Source organism: Carlito syrichta, unplaced genomic scaffold (assembly GCF_000164805.1).
Source record: "Carlito syrichta isolate Samal-C Ts95f unplaced genomic scaffold, Tarsius_syrichta-2.0.1 Scaffold312060, whole genome shotgun sequence".
In the NCBI taxonomy this organism is placed as follows: Eukaryota; Metazoa; Chordata; class Mammalia; order Primates; family Tarsiidae; genus Carlito; species Carlito syrichta.
The window spans coordinates 461095-473761 of record NW_007256156.1 but is presented as its reverse complement, the minus strand read 5'-3'; the positions used below and the strand labels follow the sequence as shown (position 1 = coordinate 473761).

The window sequence follows — 12667 nt, the reverse complement described above, 5'->3', positions numbered from 1 at the left end:
GAAAGGAGGAAGGGAAGGAGCATGGAAGAGAGGCAGAAACCAAATGGGGACAAATCCTAGATCTATAGTAGTCCCCCCTTATCCACATGAAATAGGTTCTAAGACCTCCAGTCTATGCCTGTGACCTTGCATAGTAGCAAACCCTAAACACACTATATTTTTTCTATACATACTTATGATAAATTAGGTGTAATGGCTGGGCTCAGTGGCTCAGCCTATAATCCCAGCACTTTGGGAGACCGAGGCGAGTGGATTGCCTGACTCTGCAGGTTCGAGACCAGCCTGGCCAACTTGGCGAGACTTTGTCTCTACAATAAATCAAAAATTAGCTGGGAGTGGTAGTGTGCGCCTGTAATTCCGGCAACTTGGAGGGCTGAGGCAGAAGGATCGCCAGAGCCCAGCAGGTTGACGCTGGGGTAGCCATGAGTGTGCTATTGCACTCCAGCTTGGGCAACAGAGTGAGACTCCAACTCAAAAAGAAAAAAAATTAGGTGCAATAAGAGATACACAGCAATAATAAAATAGAATAATTATAACAGTATGTCACATTAGTTACTCTTGCACTTTGAAGCCATTATTAAGTAAAATAACGGTTACTTGAACACAAGCACTGCAGTACCATAACAGTCTGATAACCAAGATGGCTACTAAGTGACAAATGGGCAGGTTGTGTAGATGATGTAGTTACACTGGACAAAGAAATGACTCTCATCTCAGGTGGGATGAAGCAGGATGGTGCAATTTTCATCACACCTGGAGCAGCATGCAATTTAAAACTTAAGAATTATGTAGTTCTGAAATTTTCCATTTAATATTTTTGGGCCACGGTTGACCACAGGAAGTTGAAACCATGGAGAGTGGAACTTGGGATAAAGGGGAACTACTGTAGATGTATAGAATTGTAGCAAGCGGGAGTAGGTAATCTTGACATTCCTCCATTCCTGGAGGTCTTCATTAAGGTCTATAAAATGATTTGGTGAGAATATGATGATGATGTAATGGTGTGAGCTATTCTAAGAAAAACTCTGTAATTAGTCATATTATCTGTTTAATGCTAAATTGGAGAATTTTCTTCTGGTCAGAAGCATGCAGTTGTTTTTTTTTTTTTTTAGTATGGTCTCTAAATGAGGCAGTTTTTATGAAACAAAGGTGATCTCTTTATTTTCACTTTTCAGATAAAAGTGCGCATGGATACATAGCAGCCCATCCTTCGGTAAGTGAAAAATTGAAAGTTGTTTCTCATGAATGGTGCTTCCAGAGACCTAACAGAATATAATTGCACAGATTCAGTTTTTAGATATAGAATCTTTTAAAAACAATTTTAAAATTATTATTTAGTTATATAAAATTCACCTATTTTAAGGGTACAGTTCAATTATACACCTGTGCTACCATCACCACAATCAAGTTTTAGAACAGGTCCACCACTCCAGTAAAATCTCTCATGCTTGATTACAGTTAATCCTCACCCACTCTCACCCTAGCTCCAGACAATCACTAATGTGATATTTGCCTTTCTACACATTTTATGTAAATTAAATAATACAGCATGTGACCTTTTGGGACTGACTTTTTTCACTTAGCATAATTCTTTTAGGATTCATCTAAGTTATTGTGTATCAATATTTTTTTCCTTTTTATTGCTGGGTAGTATTCCATGGTATGATTTTACCACTGTTTATTTACCCATTCACATGTTAAATGCTCTCTAGACTGTTTCCAGTTGTTGGCCTTTACAAATAAAGCTACTGTGAAAATTCATGTTCAGGGCTTTATGTAGTCAAATGTCTCTATTTTTCACCTATAGAATCTTGAAGAAAATAATTATATTAATAGCCATGTCTCTTTACTGAACACATATACTGTACACTTACAGTGTATACTGTGGGCTAATATTATTTTTATATTCAGTCAATTTTTCCTGCAACTCAGGTAAGTGTTATCATTGTTCCCAATGTATAGATGAGAAAACTGAGATTTGGAGAAATGAAATAACTTGTCCAAAGTCCTAAGAGTATATACTTTTTAGTGTCACTTGTGCCAACAGAGGTACAGTGATGGAAGTGACTTTGCCCAAATTCACGAATGTTTTCAAGAGTCATGACTGCAAAATAAGTAACATACTTCTTGGAAGTGCTATAGTATCTGAAAGAATACTCACACACATTAGGTAGAAAATGATCTCAGATAAGGCTTCCCTTTCTTTGATTTTTATTTTGATATCCTGATGGAAATTATTTCCTGCCTCGTTTGCTTCCTTAGGGGTGAAAAACTTAGCATTAGTGAAAGTCTCCCAACTGTTTATTCAGAGTCATGGATAGCCAAGCTGGGCTTTTTGTTTTATAGAAGATAGAATGCTGCCCTGCTTGACATCACCCTAAACAACCAGTATGGCAACAGTAAATTATTAGTGGTAAAGAATAAAGGCCTTAAAATGGTATGGCAGTTTCTCAAAAAATTAAAAATAGGATTACCAGCTATTCCACTTCTGAGTATATACCCATAATTGAAAGCAGGGTCTCCAAGAAACATTTTGTACACCCATGTTCATTGCAGTGTTGTTCACAATAGTAAAAAAAGTGAAAGCAACTCAACTATCCATCAACAGATAAAGGAATAAACAAAATATGGTGTATATATAAACAATAGAATATTATTAATCCTTTAAAAGGAAGAACATTCTGTCACATGCTATGACATTATGCTAAGAACATTATGCTAAGTGAAATAAGCCAGTCACAAAAAGGCAAACACTACATGATTCCACTTATTTGAGGTACCTAGAGTAGTCAAACTTATAGAGACACAAAGTAGAATGGTGGTTCCCAGAGGCTGGGGAGAAGGGGAGTGTGGGGGGATTTAATGAGTGCAGAATTTCAGTTTTGCAAGATGAAAAGAGATGAATGGTGGTAATGGTTGCATGACAACATACTTAACACTACTGAAATATACACTTAAAAATGGTTAAGATAGTAAATTTTGTTATTCATATTTTACTACAATTAAAAATAAAATGAAAAAAGAGTGATGCTGTAGACACAGATGTTTAATCTAATTCCTCTACTAACTTTTTACTTTGAGAAAGTGACTTAACTTCACTGAGCCTCTCTTTCCTTGGCTTTAAATGGGAATAATAACAGTACTTATCTCCTAGAACTTGTATTAAAATTAAATAAGATATGCATATGAAATAATTAGTACTGTACCTAGCACAGAATATATGTTTATTAAATGTAAGCTACTATTATTTTTAGATGGCAGCAAGAGGGAAAACACTCTCTCCATGAGGCTTTATGAAGCCATGGTACTTGTGCCTTGTTCAGGTTACCCAAAACAGAATAGAATGTAGCTCTCTCATCTGACTGGTCATTTCCCCTCCTCTTCCTCCTTTGCCAGGACAGCTTCCTGTGCCACACTGAAAACAGCATGTGAAGGGAGGCAATAGGACAGTGGGAAAGATAAATATGCAACCTTCCATGACCAACACATATTTTACCTCCCTTGATTTAATTAATATCATACTTGTGCAATCCTGGCTGGGTATCCTGGCAAAGAAATTATTATTATTATTTTTAGATTGGTCAGTTATTTAAAACACCAACCTGATAGGATGCTTTTGATTTTCTCCTAAGATATAAACTGTTTCTTTTGAGATTGCTGCTATTGGTTTTACTTGTAGGATTAAAACTAAGTCTACGTAATAGCCAAAATATTCCATTACATCAGAAAAAAAACTATGACCTCACTGTTTGGAGCTAAAATGATTGGATATTTACTTATTTAACATGAATTTGTCAAGTGTTTTTTGACCTAGGAATTTTGGAGTGCAATATGATAGGGGAAGATAAATATAAACATAAAGAAGCAAAATACAATATGGACGGTATTACATACCATAAAATATGTAAATTTCCTATGAGAGTTCAGAGAAAAGAGATTGCTTTTAGCTGGAGAGGGAAAGGGAAGCAGACCTTTGTCTAAAGGGCTTAAGCTTGGTATCTGGTACCAAATAGGTACTTATGTTATTTGTTAAATGCTAAGTTAGAAGATGCTTCATATAAAAGGTGGCATTTGAGCCAGATGCTGAAAGTTAGATGAGATTGGGATCTGTGAAGATGGGAAGGGCATTCTAAGCCAAAGGAAAAGCATAGGAAAGGGCACGTTGGTGAGGAGAGCAAGGGAACAGGGGGTATGGGATTGAATGAAGACTGAGATGCAAGGAAGGGAATCATAGAATATAAGCCCTGAAAGTTAAGTTCAAGCCAAATCATAAAGGCCCTTAAGTGGTATTACAAGGAATGTGGCTCTTCCAGTGTGCAGTAGGAAGCCCTTGTAGTGTTATGAAGCAGGAGAGTTAGGTAATTAAATCTTATGGTTGAGTAATCTAACAGAAAATGCCCAGAATGCATTAAGGACAAAAGATGAGACTGGATGAATAGGGACTACTTGGGGTAAATGCAAGTGTTCAAGCCAGAGGTAATGAGAGCCAGACGTGAGGTTCTGGCAGTAGGAATGGAGATTACATTCAAATTCTAGAGATGTTTAGATGAATTGGATGTTGGAGGAAATAATGAGGTCAAAGATAATTGCAGGCTTAAACTCATATGCAGGTAGATTAAAAGATAAGGATGCCATCTTTCGGGAGAAGCAGAGTTCTGTGGAGAGATGCTGAGTCTCTTATTGAACAGTATGAGTCTGAAGGGCTGGTAGGACTTCCAGGTGGAGAAATGGATTGAACAGCTTGACTAAGCTAGGTTTCTATTGATTGATTGAACTGAATTGGACTCTGACTTTCCATTTGAATCACTTCAGTGTGACTCAGTTCCTTAGGAACAGAGAACTGCACCTTGTGTTTTCCTTGTGGTTCTAGAGGAAAGTGCACTTGGCACTGTGTATGCTTTTTTTTTTTAATCAGAAACATTCCAGGAGAGCTAGCTATCTTACAGAACCTGAAGTAATGAGGCTGACTACCCCTTATAAACATAACCTGAACTGATCACAGGTTTGGGCATCCTTTATTAGCTTGGGTGAAAGTTAAAATAGAAGCAATGTTGTATTCCCAAAATGTTTTAAACTCATGGCTTTGTAACTAATATTGAATTCAGTGATGCATCTCATAGTCATGACATCTGCTTTACTCCTCACTTGTGGTACCTTCTATGCTATTAAAGTATTAAATTACAAACATTGTTCAGGGACCTACTTTTTAATTTGAGGCTCATTTTTAAATGGTATATTTTATTGTACTTTTGAGAATGAAATGATGTATTTAGAATTCTGAACTAGTATTCCAAGTGGAAGGTAAGAGCGATAATATGAACATATATGTCACTGTCTGTGCCTGGAGAAACTGTGTCTTCAGCTGAAAGATTGCCCTTTTGTGATCTACAGTCCTGGTTTATTTTGTTCATCTAGTTTAAGTGTTTCTTTTACTTCACTGTGTATCAGAATTTTCTGGGGAGTCTACTATATTGCAGATTCCAGGGCTGTACTCTTGAGAGTGGGTCTGAAGTAAAACCCTAAAGTCTACATTTAAGCAAGTACCAAAAGTGGCCCCAAACAACATTTTGTATTATCTAAAGCCTCCAAAGTCCTTACCTCTAGGTGCTTTGACCTTTAAAAATTAAAGAAAAGGGAGTTTTTAAAGGTAGTTTCTCTAGCTGGTGTATTCTCTAGAGCAGAGTTCAGAATGTGGAGTACATGGGTGGGCTTCAGAAGATCTATGAACTGTTGAATTTATATATAGATATATGTGTCTATCTGTTTTTCTGGAGATAGAGACCAAACTCTTCAGAATTCTAAGAGTCAAAAGAAGTCAAAGATGATTGCAGGCTTAAACTCAAATACAGGTAGATAAAAAGATACGGATGCTGTCTTTCAGGAGACCCAATTCAGGTTAATAACTACCTCCCTGCCCCAATGTGTGGCATACTAAGAGTGTCAGAAATATCTAATTTTGAATAGGATTAAAAATATTCCTTACTTGCCACCCATCTATCTATATTGTTACAAGTTTAGAAATATTAGACATAGTAATTCTCAGCCAGGAAGGAAGAGTGTAGAAACATTGCACCATTGACTCCAGAAAAGATCACTAGAAAAACCTATAAGTCAAGTAAAGCTAAGTTTATTAAACTTACAGCAGCATGAAAGCACTACTTTGATAGAGTCGTAGTATCTTAGAAATGGGACATCAGGGGATAGTATTTCTAGGGTTTCAGGGCCTGGGCTGTGTGATTTTAGAGTAGGTCTTGCAAGGTGAGGAATGGGTTATGATTGAACAGTGTTTATGATAAAATGGCTTTGCATTGGTGGATACAGCAAGGTAGGAGTCTTGAAGCAAGTCTTAGTGAGCAAGCTGTTAGTCTTAATAAACTACTTTAGTTGGTTCAGAGTATTTTCCAGAAACAAATATTTCCTAAACTGAAAAGCTGTGTTATTTCTGCTTATTCTCAGCATTGCTTAACATAAGAAAATTAATGTCTATTCTGATATTGTTTAACAAAGGAAAAAGAAAAGTTGCCCAGTCCCAGTGTTATTTGTACAGGGATAGAAAAATATGCCTGGTCCCAGTATTTTTGAACACAGGAGCAGAAGATTATGTTAATTTTAGCTCTCAATACCAAGGACTGGTGTCTTAGGTGGTTTGCTGGGAAATTAATGCTCTCTGGCCCAGTCAAAATTCATACTAGCCATTGAAGGCCATACATTCTTTCCAGCCAGCCAACCAACATGGCAAAATATCTGTAAACAAAAATCTCTGTCTTATTTCTCTACCACAAACCTTCAGAAGACAAAAACTTTCAGGTTTTCTAATAGTCCCCTTAGTTCATCCTTGAAGATGGGAAAGTCCATTTGAATTTAGAATAGTAAAGATAGTCATTAATGTTTAGTAACAGTAAATGAAATTTTACAGATGAATCTTATCAAGTGATGTATCAAGACTTGAGAAGTACAGAGGTTACTCTTTGGACAGTAGGCACCGATTGGTCTTTGTACCAGTCTAAGGGTTGGGTCAAGAAAACTGACCTTGAGTCATTATATTTGTCACTGGGGCCATTTAAAGCCTTATAGACTATATATACACTCACTTGTGGAGGCCACATGATATATTGTTTCAAACATATTAAAGGACCCCCATACCTCACTTTATATTTTTGTTGTTAATTTTTGAATGATTTTAAATATATTGATTTTGAAATTATTTGGTCACAAGTAACAATTTATGGTTACATATAATTTCTTGGTAAATCATTGTGAAATACTCAAGAATTGTTGCTAAATAAGAAAATCCAACCTAAAATTGGTTTTCAGTGTGATGAAATTTTTGTAAATGCTGGATTTAAATGACTAGTTAAGCTGACACTGCTATACTTAGTAGTCATTTAGTTAGACGTTAATTAATTTAGATTTTATCATTTTCTATAGCTTTTTGGAACTGAAGATTCATTTGTGACTTCAAACATTTTCATAGGCCCACGTAAAGCTGATCATACCTGGGCAAGGTTCATATTGCCTAATGGATAAAATAATACTATTTGTTATATGAAAAAGTTTTTCGTTTATATGCAGCTTCTGCCTTTCTACAAAGGAACAGTGATTGGTTGATCCCAGTGGGCATAAAATAGAGTAAAACTTTCTGGAACATAGTATCAAAGCACATTCCAATAACCCAAAGGTCATTTCTCCCTGTGCCCACTGAAGTGCCCTGAAGAGTTAGTCTTCCACATGAAAAAGTGTGTGTGTTTTTTAAACCTGAAAATGTAATTTCATTAACACATGTTGCTGTCTACATAGCTATAATACCATATAGTAGTCCAATAGTTATGGCCAAATTAAGAATAAATAGAAGTACATAAATTAGAATGCCAGCATACACACTTCAATCTATAAGACACTCAGCATCTGTACATACTTCAATCTATAAACGACTCAGCATATATATCAGGGCAATCAAATATTCTTTCAAATACTTGTTCATAAATTCATGATTGTCTTTCTTTTCACAAAAATAAATCCTGCTGGCTCGTATCAGATATATGATTACACCTTACTACTTGACCATAGGCTTATACATGATTGTAGAAAAGCTATGTTGAATTTTTAATCACAGACTGAGGTCTTGCAACGTAATAGTCTATTAATAGGTTACCTAAACTGCCTCAGGAGCTTTGTCCTCCAAGAATGAAAATTTGTTGTAGGATTACATTAGGCCACTTACCCCCTTGGCATAAACAAAAATCAAATAAATACACAAAAAGAAAATAGAACAAAAACCAAAAACTACCTATAATAGCACTAACCTACAGAAATATAATATAAACCATATATATAACTTTAAATTTTCTAGTAATCATAATTTTTAAAAGTAAAAAAGTGAAATGAATTTTAAAAATGTATTTTATTTAACCCAGTATATTCAAAACATCAGCATTTCAACATATAACCAATATGAGGCATTAATGAAATATTTTACATTAAGTATACAATGTCCGGGATGTGCTTTATACTTACAACACATCTCAATTCAGACAAGCCACATTATAAGTATTCAGTAGGCATGTGTGGCTAGTTGCTGCCATATTAAACAGTGTAGACCTACACTGAATTCATGGTTTTAAACTCAAGCATGCATCAGGATCATGTGAAAGGTGGATTGCTGCCCCACTTCCAGAGTTTCTGATTCATAGGTCTGGATGGAGCCTGATAATTTGCATTTCTAACAAGTTTCTTGATAATTTTGATCTGGGGGCCACACTTTGAGAACTACGGCCATAGTTCTTTCAAAATCCAACTTTGGAACCATTTTGCCACTGCATTAACGTGAATGATCAAGAACTGACCCTAGGTGCTGTGGCTATTGTCATTGTGGCTGGTGGTGTTGTTATTGCAGTTTATAAAATATTGCAAATCATCATTTACCTGTTGGTTAATATTGAGCAATTATTTATATAGATGGTTATTCCTTAGATGTTCATGTCTATTACTCTCCAAGTGCTTCTTTCCAAGAGTCTGAACTGGGAAGAAACATTTATTGGCTTGCTTGTTCTTAGTGAGTATTTACAGAGCTGTATTAATACTATATCCATATGCATGCTCTGATCTTTAGGCAGAAAATAGCCCTTTTCAGTTTGGCAAACTGTCAGTCAACAAATTGACAGTCTGCTCAGTATAGATTCAAGGATTTGATAGCAATTAATTCGATTTTAATGTATTTAAAATATTGAACTTTAAAAAAAGGAGGTAAATAACCATTCACTGTTTTTTAACTCAGTAAAAACTAAAAAATATATATTTTTATGCTTCATGATCATTTCGACCATGACATGAATTTATCTCTGAAAATGATCAGGTCCTGGCCACCAAATTGTCAACGATTCTGCTCATTTGTAAAAGATGTAATTCTGTCCTATTCCTACATGCTTAAATATTTCATTTCCCTTGTCTTGTTTCTGAGGAAAAACAATGAGGAGTTAATAACTGGTCTTTAAACTTTGTTTCTGTCACAAGAGTACAAAAACAGCATCTGAGCCTCCTTTGGCTCCTCCTGTGTCTGAAGAAGAAGACGAAGAAGAGGAAGAAGAAGAAGATGACAATGAGCCCCCACCAGTTATTGCACCAAGACCAGAGCATACAAAATCAGTAAGTCACAAGTAGCTATTTCCAAATGATTCAAAACTCCTTGGAATAGTCCTAGGGTTAGAGTATAGTTAACCAACTATTACCTATTAAGCATCTTCTATGTCCCAGAACTAGAATCTAAGATACAACCCAGGTTTTGAGGTTGCTGTTTGAAGATACAAGATTAGCACATTAAACCATCAAAGAATAATACCAAACAATACATAAATAACTGCTAAGTTATGAAAGTGCTGGAGAAGTTAAGATAGGGAAGTGAATGTATGTGAACCAGGTAGGAAGAATTGCATAAGTAAAGGCACCAAGACCAGAATTATCAGAGCATGTATAGGGACCTCGAAAGGCTAGCTCTCAAGATATTTCAAGGGTGGTGTACTTTAAGCTCCTTAAAAATCTTTTAAAATAGAAAACCACTTGTGTTTAAAAACTCATTGATATGACAACAGCTTGACTTCATGCTCTTCCCTTGGCCTACTGTTTTAATTGTAGAACTTTTTGATTTTTGTCTCGTAGATCTATACTCGTTCTGTGGTTGAATCCATTGCTTCACCAGCAGCACCAAATAAAGAGGTCACACCACCTTCTGCTGAGAATGCCAATTCCAGTACTTTGTATAGAAACACAGATCGGCAAAGAAAAAAATCCAAGATGACAGATGAAGAGATCTTAGAGAAGCTAAGTGAGTTTTCCTGCCATCATTACTTTCTTCATGGAAGGGTTTCTTAGAAACTATTTAGAAAAGTAATGGATCCTTTAGAAGTTTAAGTCTGCTTGTATGAACTCCAGCTGTTCTGAAGTCATGAGACAAAAAGTCAGGGACCCAATGTATATGCCAGATCACTCCCTTTCTCTCACTTCTTATTTGACAGAAATACGATATTTTTACTTGAAAAAGTCAATTGAAGTGAAAACTTGACAAAGCAAATTAAGTAGTGAGTTTTGTTCTAAGATTATGCCCTCAAAGGAGATATAGTAGTGTCATAAAATATCTTATGATTATACCCCAAGGGCCCCCAGCTGATGATAGGCAAGTCAGCCTCAAAACCTAAAGCCCAACACAGTCAGTGAAAACTTGCAACCTCAAATAATATAGCCTTCCCCCTTATTTTAGGAGCATTTCTATGTGGGGAGGGAGGCAGCCAACAAGTGCTAAGTAGTCTCCTTCCACAGTGTCATTAATGTGTATGTGCTGGTACATTCATGCTTGTTGCCACAGTTTACAAAACATTCGAACATTTGCCTTCTGGTGTTCTGGGCCAAGAAAATAAGAAAATAGGTTCTCTGCTGACAGAGTTAAAGGTGTGAAGCATATTCTGTAGTTGTAGTATCTAATAAATTGCTATATATCAACAATCAGTGCCCCCCCCACGCCAATTTGACTAACTCCTACTCATTTTCCAATACTCTGCTCAAAAGCCTGCCTTGTCTCCTCCAGTCTAAGTTAAGGGTGCCTTTTCTTTACCACATTTATTGGAGCAAATATCACACCATACTCGTCTGTCCCCTTCACTAGACTGTGAGCTCCTCAATGGCATGGACTGTGACTTTTCTTACCTTGTATGTCCAAGTCCTAGTAAGTATCTGTTGCATAAAGGCACTCAACAAATGCTTGAGTGAATGCATGAAAAAAAAAATAAACAAACGCATCTTTATTGAGTTCCTATTTGTCTGTTCTATGCAAGAAATTTTGGAGGACTCATTACAGCAACAATTTCCTGTCATCAAGCAATTTATGGGCCAGATGTGGTGGCTTACACCTGTAATCCCAGCACTTTGGGAGCCCAAGGTGGAAAGATTGCTTGAGGCCAGGAGTTCAAGACCAGACTGAGCAATATAGTAAGACCTCATCTCTGTAAAAGAAAAAAAAACTATTTTATTTGGAAGATAAAATGTAATAGAGAATAGGATTATGTCGTTTTCATTTAACAGACCTCAGAAAAGGAAGAGAGCAATTCCAGCTATAGGCCACAGGGAGGCTCTGTAGAGGCGGTAGGATTATTTTGCCCTCTGGAGGACATTTGGCCATGTCTGGAGATAGCTGTTATTGTCGTGATTCAGACAGTGCTAGTAGCTGGTGGTGGGTGGAGGCCAGGAATACTTCTAAACATTCTACAATGCACAGTCCAATTCACCTCCCTCCTCCTTTGAATAAAGTATTATTTAACCCAAAATACCAGCAGTACTGCGGTTGAAACATTTTCAGCAAGTTGTGTGTGGAAAGGCAAAGGATGGGGTTGCAGCTGTCAGTGAGCACTCAGAACTTCAATTCCTGAGTTAGCAATTGACTTATTACACATGATTAAATATATCTCTAGCACTAATACCAACCATTTTCTGTAGTAACAACAGGAATAATTCTCACTTTATTGAAGACCTTCTGTGCAGGCCACTTTATATACATTATCAGAGTTAATTCTTACAATAATTTCTGGTGGTAGATTTTAGTATCTTCATTTTACAGATCAATGAAAGTAAATTTTAAAAAGTTTAAGTGACTAAATCACTAAACTAATTAGTGGCAGAGCTAGAGTTTGAACTCAGATCTGTTTGCCTTCAAAATTTATACTTTTTCCATTACCCACTTTGCTTCTGCATATCCCAACTGTCTATTTGTGTAAAAGGGGAAAACAAAATGAAAGAATCATCTAGATGATTTAAGTTCAATTATTTAGACAATTGCCTTAATTTTTTCCTTTATTTTAGACATGTAGACATGACTTGTGAGAACATATCAGATTATAAAAATCTAACAGCCTAAGCCGGGCTCGGTGGCTCAGCCTGTAATCCCGTGCCTTTGGGAGGCTGAGGTGAGTGGATTGCCTGAGCCCATGGATTCGAGACCCGCCTGGGCAACTTGGCGAGACCTCATTTCTACAATAAATCAAAATGAGCCGGGTGTGGCAGCGCACACCTGTGGTTCCAGCTACTTGGAAGGCTGAGGCAGAAGGATCGCCGGAGCCCAGCAGGTCGAGGCTGCGGTGGCCGGAAGCGGCCACTGCACTCCAGTCTGGGTGACAGAGTGAGACTC

General features: G+C 36.7%; 1 protein-coding gene across 3 annotated transcripts in view; it reads left to right on the top strand.

Moving 5' to 3' along the window:
• Window positions 1-12667, top strand: part of PAK3 (p21 (RAC1) activated kinase 3) — a 293428-nt gene that overhangs the window by 231698 nt on the left and 49063 nt on the right. For all 3 annotated transcript variants that reach the window (XM_021718266.1, XM_021718265.1, XM_008069468.2), the window contains 3 exons: window positions 1176-1213; window positions 9511-9642; window positions 10153-10318. In XM_021718266.1, the coding sequence (XP_021573941.1) occupies window positions 1176-1213; window positions 9511-9642; window positions 10153-10318 (336 nt within the window). The remainder of the gene's footprint in view (window positions 1-1175; window positions 1214-9510; window positions 9643-10152; window positions 10319-12667) is intronic.